This window comes from Babylonia areolata, chromosome 18, assembly GCF_041734735.1.
Source record: "Babylonia areolata isolate BAREFJ2019XMU chromosome 18, ASM4173473v1, whole genome shotgun sequence".
NCBI classification, from domain to species: Eukaryota; Metazoa; Mollusca; class Gastropoda; order Neogastropoda; family Buccinidae; genus Babylonia; species Babylonia areolata.
This window is the reverse complement of record NC_134893.1, coordinates 5,398,217-5,414,052: the sequence shown is the minus strand read 5'-3', so window position 1 is coordinate 5,414,052 and position 15,836 is coordinate 5,398,217. Positions and strand designations below refer to the sequence as shown.

The 15,836-nt window shown below is 48.1% G+C and overlaps 1 protein-coding gene across 4 annotated transcripts in view; it reads right to left on the bottom strand.

Moving 5' to 3' along the window:
* Positions 1–1,734: 1,734 nt before the first annotated feature.
* The window catches only part of LOC143292383 (uncharacterized), a 59,299-nt gene continuing 45,197 nt past the window's right edge, over positions 1,735–15,836 (bottom strand). For 2 of the 4 annotated variants that reach the window (XM_076602600.1, XM_076602602.1), the window contains exons 12-20: positions 14,679–15,836; positions 13,496–13,829; positions 12,583–12,832; positions 12,004–12,096; positions 10,747–10,869; positions 9,139–9,322; positions 7,302–8,725; positions 6,609–6,676; positions 1,735–5,319 (exon numbers count right to left, since the gene is read on the bottom strand). The exon at positions 14,679–15,836 is cut by the window's right edge. In XM_076602600.1, coding sequence (XP_076458715.1) covers positions 4,675–5,319; positions 6,609–6,676; positions 7,302–8,725; positions 9,139–9,322; positions 10,747–10,869; positions 12,004–12,096; positions 12,583–12,832; positions 13,496–13,829; positions 14,679–15,836 — 4,279 coding nt within the window. In that variant the 3' untranslated portion in view covers positions 1,735–4,674. The remainder of the gene's footprint in view (positions 5,320–6,608; positions 6,677–7,301; positions 8,726–9,138; positions 9,323–10,746; positions 10,870–12,003; positions 12,097–12,582; positions 12,833–13,495; positions 13,830–14,678) is intronic. The other 2 variants (XM_076602601.1, XM_076602603.1) reach the window with 2 other exon arrangements.

Here is a 15,836-nt window from a genome sequence, read left to right as displayed (position 1 = left end):
TACATTACTCACACCACAGGGACCTGAGCTGAGTTGCATGAGCGAATTTAGCAGCGCTGAGTTCGCTTATGATTAAGAGTACTCATAATTGCACGGTAAATTCCATTTACTTAGGAACATTCTTAACTCTAGGCAAAACTCTAGGCGCTACAAAGATCACCTCATGTAACTCAGCCATGATTCCGTTCTCGGCACTATACGCCGAATGCTCCCATTTCTTGTGTTCCGTACATCTTTCGCTGATTACTGTCCTTGAGGTAAGAATCTGGGAAGACTCTTTTAATTTAGGACAAGTGGCGTGGACCTGCAGGCTGTCTCTGAAAGAATGAGAACGACGCCTCTTCTTCAGATTGAGTGGTCACAATCAACATGCTGATTTTTGTTTGTTTGCTTGCCTTTTTTGCTATTTTGTTCTGTGTCATTTCGGGACATTACCTTGAAGCGTTAATCACTTAAAAGCAGTGGCCTTTCTTTAGGAAATATTTTCTGTTTTGTTTTTGTTTTTCATTTTGTTTTGTTTTTATTATTTCTTTAAGTGGATAAGAGGTGGAGAGAGAAAGGGGATAACTAGGCATGCTTGTTGCCAAGGTGATCTCAGAGAGTTTTCGGTGTGTGTGTGTGTGTGTGTGTGTGTGCGCGTGTTTTCCACATGAACAGCGTGTTTTTCCAGTGTGCGTGTATTGTTGTGTAGGTGGTTAATTCGAGGACTGACACATTACCAATTCCTGAAATCGGGTGGCACTGGTTAGGTGAAGAAATTTGCAGTGATGTATTGCCATTGCTGTCATTGCCTTCGCTATGTGTGTGTGTGTGTGTGTGTGACATTTTATTATTATCTTTTTTTTTTCAGCTGCATAAGTATGTTACTTGCAAATGCTACACTGTTCAAGTTAAACGTTTGTGTAAAAAAAAAGAATGCTTGCAAATTATTATAAAGTGATGAATCATTATCTGGAGTGCCATTTACACCATCTTAAACATGTTTTGATTCAAACTGATTCACGTATCTATGATATGACAATAGCACTTACACTTTTGTTCTCAGAAATGAAAACGTGAGTCACTCACTCACTCACTCAGGCCCATAACTACAAAGTAGTCGTTGGGGGAAGCCTGAGGACCGCAGACGCAACCTCCCTTCTCCATCTGTCTCTGTCAGCAGCCGCCGGCAGCAGCTCACGTGTGTGGAGTCCGGTCCATTGTTTGATGTTCTCATGCCAGTTCTTCCGCTGTCTTCCTCTTCTTCTCCCGCCCTCGATGGTGCCTTGCATGATTGTTTTGGACAGACTGGTGTGTCGAGTGTTGTGCCCAAACCATATCAGCTTGCGTCTCTTCACAGTTGAAAGGAGAGGTTCCTGAGGTCCAGCAAGGTTCTCAATTCTGCTCCGTACATATTCATTGGTCCTGTGCTCGATCCAGGAAATTTGAAGGAGCTTCCTCAGGCATTTGTTCTCGAAGGCCTGGATCTTCCTTTCAGTTTCGGCCGTCAGTGTCCATGCCTCGCAACCATACAGTACAATGGAGACCACCAGGGCTTTGTAGAGTTTGAATTTTGTGGAGAATCGGATGTTACTAGAGTACTTGGAGTCGGCTTTCGTCTTGGAGTCGGTTTCGCGACACATGGCATACACATGCATGTTTGTGCCAGAAAACACAGACACAGACACACCCAGACACACAGACAAACACACACATTCACAAACTCACAGCTACAGTTATTCACAAAAGGCAATGTGCTTCTCAAATGTTTTAATTATTCACTATATGTTTTTCAGTTGCTAACAATCATGAATGGAATGACGACAAATTGAACGAGAGTTTTGCTACCAGTTGATTCTGTTGCATCTTTAGAGATTCTTGTACATTACGAAAAAGCATGTACACACACACACACACACACACACACACACACGCACACACACACACAGAGTGACTGAAGCACCCCCCCCCCACACACACACATTCATCAAGAAATTATCATATAATAACCCACCACACACACGTGTGTTTTGTACGAATAAAATGGCCGCCGTGTTCATGAATTATTCAATACCATCACTTTCTACTGACAAAAAAGAAAAAAGAAAAAAAGGTCAGTCAATATTCAATCTTCAAAGGCACAGGCAAATTTAATATGAACCAACAGTAAAACCAGTAAATGCATCTGCACAGACGTGCCAGCATTTCATTGGCGGCCACAAGGCGATCAGCTTAATTCAACCAACGTTGTGATGGACGGGTTTTACATCAAACCAAATTTACTGATCACAATACCACACCCTCCTCCAAAACGTTGTTTTCCATAATCGCAGTTTTTTGGGGTGGTTTTTTTTTTTTCCAATTCATTATTATTACTTTTTTTTCTGGACGGCGCGACAGACAATTGAATTCCATAGTCCCCAACAGCCGTGATACTTGGAACACACTGTAGTTTGATCATGATTTTTGAAAACGGGCTTTTTAAGGGGGAAAATCTCCATGCACGATCATTTCCAAGTCCCTCTCACACACCGCAGTTACTTCACTGCATCACACATCACCAAAGAAGCATCGCCCACGCACATACATACACACATGCACACACACACACATGCATATGCAAACGCGCACACACAAACACGCGCGCGCGCGCACACACACACACGCATCATCCTCGACAATCACTCAGAGAATGGCGATCAACGCCCAGGAGATAAATGCAACAATGGAGTCTATCCAAGCCATGAAAAAATATCTGCAGTTATCAAACATTTCATATCAGAATTTTTACTTGTTACACAGGACGTGATGAACATAATAACGGTGACAGCAATATCTAATCGTAATGTATGTACAACAAAACGTACACTAAGCCTACAAGAACTTAATCATCGTTAAAAAAACCCAACAACAACCCACATTTTGCTGCCTTGCCAAAATGGACCAAAAGAGACAAATGCTATCTATAAGGCGTATGGTGCTGGACAACGAAAAAACAAAGGATGGTGGAAATAAATAGATATGTTGAAATGCCCCACACCTGTACAGTACGTCACTGTCCGGCACAGCAGCTCACTATTTACACCACTGCAGCAGTACTGCCAGACAGGATCCATGTTCATTCTTATTACACTTCCTTCCCATTATATTCGTCACTTAGTTTACTTCATTCGGAAAGAGACGATATTGACATATACATTAATGACCAAATACTGGCATAGCATACACATTTTTTTTTTTAAACTGTGTATAGTTTACAAAGAACAAAAATCGGTGCTGGTGCTCCTTAATTCCATAATGACATGAAGAGAGTGACCACTCACTGGATAGTCTTCCAGGTTTTTGCATTGCTTCCCTAAACAACTACATTTATGATATTCTGAGACTTTAAAGCCTAAATTGTCAACAAAAATTAAAATATTAATCTGATATGAAAGCGTTTGATTACACTGACATACTGACTGAAAACCGTGATTACTAGACGCAGCGTTTTTGAGACAGATTCGGTGCACTAGACAAATGACTTAGATTACCAATTAATAAACTTCAAAAAGATGCAAGCGAACACTTGAGAAGTTTAAAACGGAGATCAACATATATTCCAGTCACTGGAAAAGCAGCAGCCCCAAAGCCGCTGACATGTGTAAGGCATCAAGTCAGTACATGGACAGGACGGTGATACAAAGACACTCTCCTTCCCCGTCCCCAACGTGGGACAGCTCCAAACTGGGCAGTAACAACTGAAAAGGTATTTTATATTTCTGCATAATAGTTTCACAAGTTAACGGTTATTCCAGTAAAAGATCGAAAACAAAGAAAATGGATGGACAGAATCAGTGGATGCAATAGTTCACATGATAACAGTATTCCAACACGATGGGTCAAATGGACAGAATGGATACAATAGTTCACATGAAAACGGTATTCTAACCACGATGGATGGACAGAATGGATACAACAGTTCACATGAAAACGGTATTCTAACCACGATGGATGGACAGAATGGATACAACAGTTCACATGAAAACGGTATTCTAACCACGATGGATGGACAGAATGGATGCAATAGTACACGTGATAACAATAATTCTAACGCAGTGAACACCAGAAAAAATGGACAGGGTGTATGCAACAGTTCACGTGATAACACAATGGATGGACAGAATGGATGCAATAGTTGATGTAACGATAATTATAACATGATGGACAACAGAGAAAAAAATGGACAGAATGGATGCAATCACACGGCAAGAAAGGCAAATGGTCAACAAACAGAACCACAAACAGCCGATGGTCTGTCTGGCGCCAGTGGTTTGTGTGGACGACAGGGCATGCAGGCACTGAGCGGAATGCTTTGTTCATGTTGCATATTTCACCTTGCACGGTGCACGTCAGCAAAGAAGCAATCTGAAGCTTCAGCACGTGGCCACACATTGATGGAATTTCCCAGCAAAATTCTCGAAGGAAAAAAACCCAACCCCAAACAATGATATACTCAGACATAATTATAACACCATAACCGTGGAGGCGCCGGATTAAAAAAAACAAAAAGAAAGAAAGAAAAAAAAAACAAAAACTGACGACATTTCAGGCAACATGGAGTTTCTTCTCCACGCAACAGTCAGTTTGTTGTTCAGCTTGTTATTGCTACAGAACTATTGCTACGTGATACTCAGCATGAACTAGGGTCAGTCGCTAGCTGAGGTTCAGCTTGGCCAGGTAGAAGCTGCACTTTGCACAGAACGCCTGTCCTGCAGAACTCCGTCGTCTGTGGCACAGATGGCACGACTCCTCCTCCCCCACGTCGCAGTCGTCGCTGCTGGAACTGCTGCCCTCGTACAGCTCACAGTCTGACGACCTGCCCCGCTGGCTCAACCTGACGTCGTCGTCGCTACAGTTCAAACGGTAGTCCGCGGTCACCTGGGAGCCACTCAGCTCCGTGGCTGACTCGTACCCAGAGTTGGCGTCATCACTGTCGTCAGCGAAACGCGCGATGCTCTCCGCGAACGTGACGGACTTCCGAGGCCGGCTCTTCATCCTGGTCTTCTTCAGCACGGACTTGGGTTTGGCAGAAGAGGACTCGGACTTGCTGCGTGTCCTCCGCAGGCTGGTCCGCCTGGGGGTCCTGTGGGCGGGCTCCCTGGCCGGGTGACCCTGGGAGCGCGGGCAGGGCGTGGGGCTGGACCTCATCTCCATCCTCTCGAAACGCGAAAGCAGAGAACGGACGGTTGCCGGGGGTTCGTGTGAGCTCTGTTCCGTATAAGCTCTGTTGGCGTTCTGTGACGTGGTGCTCTGTGACAGTGGCTGGCTTCCTGCAGGAGGTGGGGGGTCACTGGAACTCTGCAACAAGGCACAAGACGTGGAGTTCTTTTCTTCCCTATCCTGTTTCGCGGGATGGAGGGTGGGGGTGGGGTTTAAAATAAAGGCCAACTTGAAGATAGTAAAGTCTATGAGTGTTTCCGCAACAGTCATTTTTGGTCATGATCCACTCAATAAGAACAATTTATGTCTAATGTGTTGTTCCATATTTAACAAAACCAGATTTACAAAGATGATTGATTTCTTCTACAGCACTCATTAGTTGTCAAGAATTATCAATATACACAAGCAAGTACGCACACAAACACGCGCGTGTAAACACACACACACACACACAGACACACACACACAGACACACACACACACACACACACTGCACATGCTCAGATACAGACAGAGCAATAATTAACGCAATCATTACTTTTTTTAAGCCAAAAGAAGCCAGAACAAAATTTTTATATGAATAAACCAAACTGCAAGTATCGTTAAAGAAAAAACAACAACCAACAAGCCAAACACAGATCAAATCTATGCGTCATTCCTTACATAATGTGAAGGTATTTCACAATCAGACGTAACATCGATATCAGCACATGTTAGCAACTTCCAGCAAACACGAAGAAAGAAAACCAATCTCAAACACTAATGGGACTTTTCCCAATGCTGTTAAAAAAAAACAACCACCACCATATCCCCTTTACTATATAACGACAGGCAGCCAAACGAAGACTCTGTCATGGAGTGGAGTGATGGCCTAGAGGTAACGCGTCCGCTTAGGAAGCGAGAGAATCTGAGCGCGCTGGTTCGAATCACGGCTCAACTGCCGATATTTTCTTCCCCTCCACTAGACCTTGAGTGGTGGTCTGGACGCTAGTCATTCCGATGAGACGATAAACCCAGGTCCCGTGTGCAGCATGCACTTAACACACGTAAAAGAACCCACGGCAACAAAAGGGTTGTTCCTGGCAAAATTCTGTATAAAAATCCACTTCGATAGGAAAAACAGATAAAACTGTACGCAGGAAAAAATACAAAAAAAAATGGGTGGCGCTGTTGTGTAGCGACACGCTCTTCCTGGGGCAAGCAGCCCGAATTTCACACAGAGAAATCTGTTGTGATAAAAAGAAATACAATACAATACAATACAATACAATACAATACAATAAAATACAATACAATACGATGAACTTTTACCCGTACAGCCCAGCGGCCCGAGAGACTCAGAAACAAAACAAACAAACGTGTGATACCATACAGGACACAGCCCTCGGATGGTCAACAAACGGGATGACAGACCCACTGGTACTTACAGCGACAGACACAGAAGCAGAGTTGGATTTCTTCATGCCGGCAGTGTTAGACAGACTAGCGCCTTGATCTGCACAAGTAAGATGATGGAGTGGTGGTTAGCTTCAGTTAGTTAGGTCAGCTCCAAGGCTCAAGCAGGTCCTCGGGGGGAGTTTAGACTGCATGGCAATGATGGGAGAAAAACCAATGTTAGCAGTGTTAATCTTGGTATTCAAGGCATTTCAGATGTGTGTTCTGAAGCGAGAAATCATTACAAATGATGTTAGCGAACGAAATTAGTTTCTCCATGGTTATGGTTTCAATTTTGCTTAAAAGGTAAAAGTTAAAGTTATGCTCATTTCAACCATAAAAGCAATGTATACTCAACCGTAAAAGTCTCACAAAATGTTAATCACAATCTATTTCGTTCATTCTTTTATAACACGATGTGACAGGAATGTTATGTATTAGTAAGCAACAACTATGGCAAAAGTATTAGTAGTCATAATTCTGGTGAACACACGCATATAAATTTACAAAACATAAGTCACAGCTGAAATCGTTCAATCCCTTCTGACACGTGTGTTAACACACACTTCTACAGCATGAACAGACTGCGCCAACCGCAATGTTAATAATGACGATAACTGAGGTGAGCCAGCAGAGGAGGCGGACAGCCTGAAGACAGAGCCCTGAGGGTCAGCATGACGACCTACCTGACACGGCAGCACAGCGCGTGGTGGTTCCTGGCGCCCTGCAGTCAGACTGGGAGGCGGAGCGTTCCAACGGCCTGGGGACGGGGGTGAAGGGCTGAGCTGACCCAGAGGGGGGAGGTGGGGGGTGTCCCTGACCCCCCCGGGGTGCTGACGAGGGGTGGGGGGTCTGCTGGGCGGGGTGCATCATGACCAGGTAACTGTTGCCGCTGCAGCGCATGGGCTGGGCGTCCGTCAGGTGGGAGTAAGGCAGCACCCGGGCCACGTTGTGAGGCAGTCTGCCGCTCCCCGCACTGCTGTGAGGGGGCAGGGGGGCAGAGGGATGACTGCTGGTGCTGGTGGTGGAGGAGGAGGAGGAGGTGGAGGACCTGGGCTGAGCGGCAGACATGGTGCCGGGGGGCGGGGCTCTGGGAGCGGACACCGACACCGCCGTCTGTCCCGCACTGTGAGCAGGGGGGTAGCCCGCTGCAGGGGGATGAGGGGGCTGTCTCTGCGGATGGTGAGACACGTGACCGGAAGGAGAAGTCGTCGGCTGTGCCTGTGAGGACCGCTGGTGCTGCACAGAGGGCTGCTGCCCGTAGCTGGGTCTGGGGCCTGGCTGACCGGCCGGCCTGTGCTCCGGCTGCTGGGGTGCCGCGGCGCTGTGCTGCTGGGGTGCTGCCGTGGCCGGCTGCTGGCCCGTGGTGGGGGGCTGGTGCCAGTGGCGCTGCACGATGCTGTCCTGCAGCAGCTGTCTGATCTGGGTCTTGTTCATCCTGCCGCTGCCGGCGTCAGAGCCGGCGTCAGAGCGCGTGCTGTCCAACGACTGCTGGCTGAGCGCCACCTCGGCCTGCAGCGACTTCTGCTTGTTGAGGAAGGACTGGTACATCTCGGCGCTGGCCGCCGTGTCGCTGCCGGGCTTCCGGGACTTGTTCCTGGGCAGCGTGCCGTACAGGTCCGCCGTGCCGTCACCACCACCACCAGCACCACCACCACCGCCAACCCCTCCACTGACACTGTTCACTGACACATAATCCGACACTTGGGAGGAGGGAGGGGGCACACTGCTCCCTCCACTGCTGTCAGTCCTTCCGTGATACTGAGCGGGATGGTTACTGCTGCTGCTGGTGCAACTGTCAGTCCTGCTGTGGTTCTGGCTGCTGACGGACGGCGTTTGACTTCCTCTCCGTGGGCCAAAGCACGCAGCCTGACCGTCCGTTGCTCTGCCCACACCGTTGTGGTGACCGTTGTGACTGTCCTGGGCCTGACCCCGGGTGACAGGAACTGTCCCCTGTGCACACGGGTCCCTGGGGGAGGGGTGGTGGTGGTGGTGGTGGGGAGGCAGAGGGTGTCTGGGTACTGGGGAGGGCGCGGCCCTGCCCACCTGGCGGCTGTGTTTGAGGAGCTGGTCACTGAGGTCCGAGTCGCTGCTGGTGATGCTGGACCTGCTGGCACACACACACACACACACACACACACACACACACACACACACAGGGTCACGAGCCATGTAGTGGTCATAGACATGTCCATATATGTGTGATGACCGTACATGCTGGGGCTTCAGTGACAACTGAGTCACAGTAAAATATATGATATCATACTTATCATCAAAATATGTGCACACTCGTCGCAGGATTTTGCTGTTAACTCTGAAAATGCTCTCAAACCAAACATGTCAACTAGAAATCTATACAATATAAACACAATCTCATAAAAAGTAAGATGTTGCTCGGAACATACACACCAAACACACACAAACACACACATACAAACGCACACACACACACACAGAGAAAAAACACAAACGCACACCATAACACACACACACACACACACACACACACACACACACACACACCTGTTGCCGACAGACGAGGTGACGTCAGACCCGATGCCCGAGGAGTGGGACTCTTGCCGTGACGCGGCAGGTGCCCGCTTCTGCAGCGTGCGCACCTTGAGCAGACAGCTGTTGTGTTTCTTCTGCAGGTAGGCCCGGGCCTTGCTGTTCAGCTCCCTGTGGGTCATGGCCTCCTTCAGGTACCCTGCACACACACACACACACACACACACACACACACACACACAGCGGGAATAGCATTAAGATCAGTCAGTGCACTGTCAAGGAGAACATTAGTCTTTACTGTCACGTTTAGACTGTTTTTGTTTTTGCTTTGTTACATCCAAATGACATGGTTACAAATAAATCTTCTGGTACATGATAGTAGTGTTCGACTACGACCATCAGATAGCAGAGGAGGTAAGTGCTGTCCCGACTATCTGGACTAGAATTTGATTATAGTAGAGAGTGTCCTGCCCAAGTTACAGCCCCACTCTCTAGGCCAAGAGGGTTTTAGGACAGTCGGCGTTGGGATGGTTCCCAAAGGCCAGCTAGCCCCTAAGACTGTAGCAGTGCAGTTTTGCCTCCTAGTTTGAGAGTCATAGTCCTTCACAAAAGACTAAGCTCCATATGATTTCCTATAGCAATGGAGAGACCACTGATAATACAGCTCTCATTCTGCAGATGGCCATACTGTAAACTTGTGGTACAATCTGTGGTATAAGCTCAGTGATGGTACATGGTTACAGATGAATCTCCTTCTCCAGGTATCAGTGGTACTTTCTGCACAATCTTCTTCTTCGTCTTCTTTAATGCAGTGCCAGATGGGACAATGTCACGAACGTTTGGGGCAGGAAGCACACAGGATCAGACAGGGACAAAACCAGACAGGGAACAGTGATACAGGCAACAGTGATACAGGCAACAGTGATACAGGCAACAGTGATACAGGCAACAGTGATACAGGCAACAGTGATACAGGCAACAGTGATACAGGCAACAGTGATACAGGCAACAGTGATACAGGCAACAGTGATACAGGCAACAGTGATACAGGCAACAGTGATACAGGCAACAGTGATATAGGCAAAAGCGAAAAGCTTCAGTAAGAACTTTAAAGCAATGGAGCATCCAAGGGAGGGCATCCCTCCCCCAATACAACGACGTCCACTTCATTACACTTTGATAAACATCCTTTCATTTTCGTCAGTTATAAAACTGAGTTTAACAATCAGCAGTATAAAATCTTACATTAAAAAAAAATCATGAAATCCTCGTCTTCTTTTTAAAGAAAAAAATACTCTCGAAGTGGATCATCGCGTCCCAGTTTAGTATTTAACAGTAGAAAGATACAAATATCAAAATTATGTATCAATTACTTGTATGTATTCGGATTGTCCATTTCAATCGTATTACAGGTTCAATCACAAACCCTGCACACTCCTAACGCAGAAAACCTGGAAACTGAATGAATGAATGACTTCTATTTACCAAGGGTGAACATAATATGCTTACAATACTTTTTTCATCCAGCCCTCGAAAGATCGGAAAACCCCCCCCATCAAAATGCACGAAACAGAAAAACACCCAAAGCATAAGAAAGAAAAGGTTCACTGTGTCCAGTCTCACCTAGCGCCCCTTCCCCGCAATGCAGTGCACAGGACATGTCCTGCTTGGTCTCCGCCATCACACATCGGTCCATCAGCACGTCCGCCTTTTTGCACAGCGACACGAAGTTGCCACTCACGTTTTCTGTACACACACACACACACATATATATATGATAGTCAGTCGTGTCCGACTATGACCATCGGAACAGCAGAGGAGGCAACTGCTGTTCCGACTATTTGGGCTAGAATTTGATTATAGTGGAGAGTGTCTTGCCCAAGTTACATCCCCACTCTCTCGGCCAAGAGGGTTTTAGGACAGTCGGCGTTGGGATGGTTCCCAAAGGCCAACTAACCCCCCAAGGCTGCAGCACTAAGAGCCAGTGCAATTCTACCTCCTAGTTTGAGAGTCACAGTCCTTCACAAAAGACTAAGCTGTAAATGATTTCCCATTGACTGGAGAAACACTGATAATACAGCTCTCACTTTGCTGTTGGCCCAAATGTTAACACACACACACACACACACACACACAGAGCAATCGATGCACTGGCTGAATGATACTGTGACCTTCTTCACAGCAACAGTTACAAGCGTCGAGTGCACTGTTGTTGTTTTCGTCTTTCTCTGCTTTGTCCTTTGATCGCAGCTACGATATTGTGTGGCGAGTTTTTATAAAGATAAACAGTGCAGTAATGTGTGGCGAGTTTTTATAAAGATAAACAGTGCAGTAATGTGTGACGAGTTTTTATAAAGATAAACAGTGCAATATTGTGTGACGAGTTTTTATAAAGATAAACAGTGCAATAATGTGTGGCGAGTTTTTATAAAGATAAACAATGCAATATTGTGTGACGAGTTTTTATAAAGATAAACAGTGCAATAATGTGTGGCGAGTTTTTATAAAGATAAACAGTGCAATAATGTGTGACGAGTTTTTATAAAGATAAACAGTGCAATAATGTGTGACGAGTTTTTATAAAGATAAACAGTGCAATAATGTGTGACGAGTTTTTGTAAAGATAAACAGTGCAATGAACGTACACAGAATGCAAAGATTTTGTTTGTTTGTTTGTTTGTTTTAGAAAAGTGCACATTTGCTTCAAGGATTCTGTTGTGCGAGGTTTAATTAAACCTTCGTTGAACAGATGGGCTCCAACATTTCATTTCATAATTAGCATGGATACAAATGACAATTCCTGAACTTTTGGATGTTTTAAACTCTCTCTCTCTCTCTCTCTCTCTAGTTGCAGGCCAGTGCAAAGCGTCCTGTGCGTACCCTCTTTGATGAGACTGTCCAGTGACGGGTCCCTGTCATGAGGACTGGGCAGCTGTGAGTGGGACGACTTGATGATTTGAAACTGGGCGAAATCTGGACAGAACAAAAATGGCAAGTGTGACGACATACAATGCATTTAACTAACTAACAAAGATTCACATTCATAATTATGCTCTCCTGCTGTCTAACACCCCCCCCCTCTCCTTCACACATGTATTCATAAACCCATACACATACAAGTACATGCAAACCATTGCATGTGTGTGTATAAGATTGAAAAAAAACACCAAACCAACAACAAAAACCTGCCCCCATAAATCAAGTGTTTACACTGGCAACGGTATGATTCCAGAGAATATGGACGATGTTTCATTATGCAAGTTATCAAATTTCGTTTGCAGACAGCTCTCCTGGCTAACAACACAATTGAAGTTTAATTCTGAGATTCTGTTCACACACACACACAAACACACACACACAACAACAACAACAACAAAACACACACACACACACACACACACACACATATGCACGGATACCTCCTCCCCCTCCACACACATACACACACACACAACTCACTTTTAGGCGGGATGGGGGGCGGCCTTTCAGCAGGGTTGGGGGCCGGGTTGGCCACGATGAACTTCTTGGTCCCAATGGGTTCACTGGGGCTCGGGGGCTTCACCCCCTCCTCCTGGCTGCTCTCCTTGATCGGGTGCATCACCTTGGGGCCGTTGTCATGGTGACCCTCCACCTGACCGGGTCGGGGTGACCTTCTGTGACTGGCGTCCGGCTGAGCCTTGTGCAGCTGGCCATTCTGCTGGTGTTCCGTCTGGAACAGAAACCATGGTTCCTTTCAACAACGATGATCGAATGAAGTGGGTGACAGCCCGATACTTTGAGGTCGCTACTTTTAGCTTCTGCTTACTCTTGATGATGCGGGGTTATTTCGCTTTCGGTTGTGGTAAATTTTCAATAACGAAAATAAAATATAACTGCTGATGAACACTTGTTAAATTTTAGACAAGCCAGACGTACGTTTCGCTTGACCCCCTTAATCATTAAATAAATGAACAGTAAATTGCCTTTTAAAGAAGAAATGAAATGTAACCAAAAAACAAACAAACAAACAAAAACCCAAACCTTTAAATACAGGCAGGCATTTCTTTGAAGGTACAAAGTAAAAGCTCAAGAAAAGGGCAGACTTTGTCTCAGTACAGCAAATCATTTAACTGAACAATAAATGGCCAGTGTAATTTAATTATTGGAAAATGACTACTAAGAGGTAGCTGAATTTGATCAAACAATACCGCGTGCCAGCGGGCGGCAAGGGTAGTAGACTTTGACTACCACGTGCTGACTAAGTTTTCATTATGATAATGATGATAATGGTGATGATGATGATGATGATCATGATTATAAATATGACGATCATGATGATTATCACGACTTGTTATCATCAAATAAACAATAACTTGGGTGTCCATCCACTCACATGCTGCTGTGGCGGCGGAGCGTTGACCGAGCGCGGCATGATCATGCTCTTGTTGAGGAAGAAGGGAGGGAACTGGTCCACACTTCCGCTGCCGGCGGAGCTGGAGCTGTGGCGGTCACTGCTGCCGCAGCCCGAGTCCTTGAGGGAGCCCAGGGACAGCGTGTCCAGGGGGATGTCCACCTTCAGGGCCGAGGTGGCCGCCTGTCTGCCCATCAGCCTGACGAGGGCCGAGTCAGACTCCGCGCTGCTGTTGCTGCACGAGGACCCGTGGCGGTGCACGCCCTGGTGCTTCAGGATGGTCTCCACCATGCGTCGGTCTATGTAGTGCTTGGACCTGCCAGGTACAGTAAGGTAAGGTCAGGTAAGATGAGATGACACCAGGCAGGAAATTACAAGACATGTCTTGGTGCTTCAAGGTGGTCTCCACTGTACATCGGTCTATGTAGTGCTTGGACCTGCCAGGTACAGTAAGGTAAGGTCAGGTAAGATGAGATGACACCAGGCAGGAAATTACAAGACATGTCTTGGTGCTTCAAGGTGGTCTCCACTGTACGTCGGTCTATGTAGTGCTTGGACCTGCCAGGTACAGTAAGGTAAGGTCAGGTAAGATGAGATGACACCAGGCAGGAAATTACAAGACATGTCTTGGTGCTTCAAGGTGATCACTGTAGTGCTTGGACCTGTGAGATGAAGTCAGGTGAGTAAGGTAAGTAAGGTAAGTTAAGGTAAAATGAGGTAAGGTAAGGTGAGATGAAACCAGACAGGAAATGACGAGACCCGTCTTGGTGCTTCACGGATGGTCTGCACCATGCGCCGGTCTTGGACCTGCAAGGTATGGTGAGGCGAGGTGAGGTGAGGAGTACTGTATTACGCGTTTATTATACACACAGCAATAACATATACATGTATATCTATAAAGTGAAACTTAATTGTAACTGCTATTAACTTCCTTGCACACACACTCTCGCTCATATAGTCTCTCTCTCTCTCTCACACACACACACACACACGACACCCACTCACATACATCCACACACACACCTAACCCCCCACAAACACCTACCCCAACCCCACCCCTACACACACACACCTAACCCTTACAAACACCTACTTCCCAACACCCTCCCCCCCACCCCACCCACACCTAATCCTTACACACACACACTGAAACATGCATGCCTACCTGTCCGTCAGCGCCTCGCTCTCACTGTCGCTCTTCCTCAGGGCGGGCTTCCCCCCAGTGCTGGAGGGGTCGTCCCCGCTGGGCAGTCTGTCGGTCCTGGGGGCCTGCTGGCTGACGGTCAGCTTGCCGGAGCCCAGCTGGTGGAGGTTGCCCATGGACAGGGAGCTGCGCAGGGAGCTGGCCTGGGAGGAGGAGGAGCCCTGGCGGGTGTGGGACACCCGGGGATCACCCACCACCGCGTCGTACTCGGGTGGGGGCGTACCCGGGGGCAGTGGACCGTCACGGGGTGAGCCCGATTTCTGGATGAGCTGGGCCACCTCCCGGTGAGCGGCAGCGCTTGACTGGGGGCGGTGGGGGGCGGGGGACTCCCCCTGACCCTGGTGGTTGCGGTGCTGGTGGTGTTGGTGGTGGGTGCCGTGTCCCTTGTGGCGGGGCAGCGTGGCCAGTCCGGACTGTACTGGAGTGTGGGAGGAGGAGGAGGAGCCGTCCCCCCGAGAGTCCTGCTGACCGTGGGTGGTGGTGGTGGTGGTGGTGGTGGTAGTGGTGGTGGTGGGGGTGGGGGTGGGTTTGACCACCACGTGCTGACCCCCTACCCACACCCCCCTGTCCCGCCCCGATGACGAGGCACACCGCTCCACCCCGGGGTGGGCAGCAGTCCTGTGGGGCCCCGCGCCGGTCCCTTTCTGTCCGCACTGGTTCGGATCACCAGGCTGCTGTTGCTGCTGTTTCTGATGCTGTTGTTGCTGCAGGGTGAAATCCGGCGTGGCCCGGTGGGAGCGGTTGGGGTCCACCTGATACCTGACCACGTCCACCCCGCTCCTCTCCTTCCCACCCGCCGCCTTCCTCCACCCGCTTCTGTGCTGGTCCTCGGAGGCGGACCCCCGCGAGACGTTGGGCGGCATGGGCAAAGGCTTCTTGGACTCCACCCCGAGGGGCGACGGTCTCCGGTACTGGTCCCCGCCGGACAGGGTGTAGTCCGCGTAGTCGCCGCCGCCCACCGCCTCCTCCGCCGTGGGGTCCAAGGCCCGGCCCCCGCTGTTGGCCCCGCCGTCCAGCAAGGGCCGTCTGCTGCTGGGCTTGTAGCTGTAGGCAGCCGCCCCCCCGGGCAGCGTCCTCCCTCCTCCCCCCTCCCTGCCCTCCTCCCCCCTCTCCTTGGCC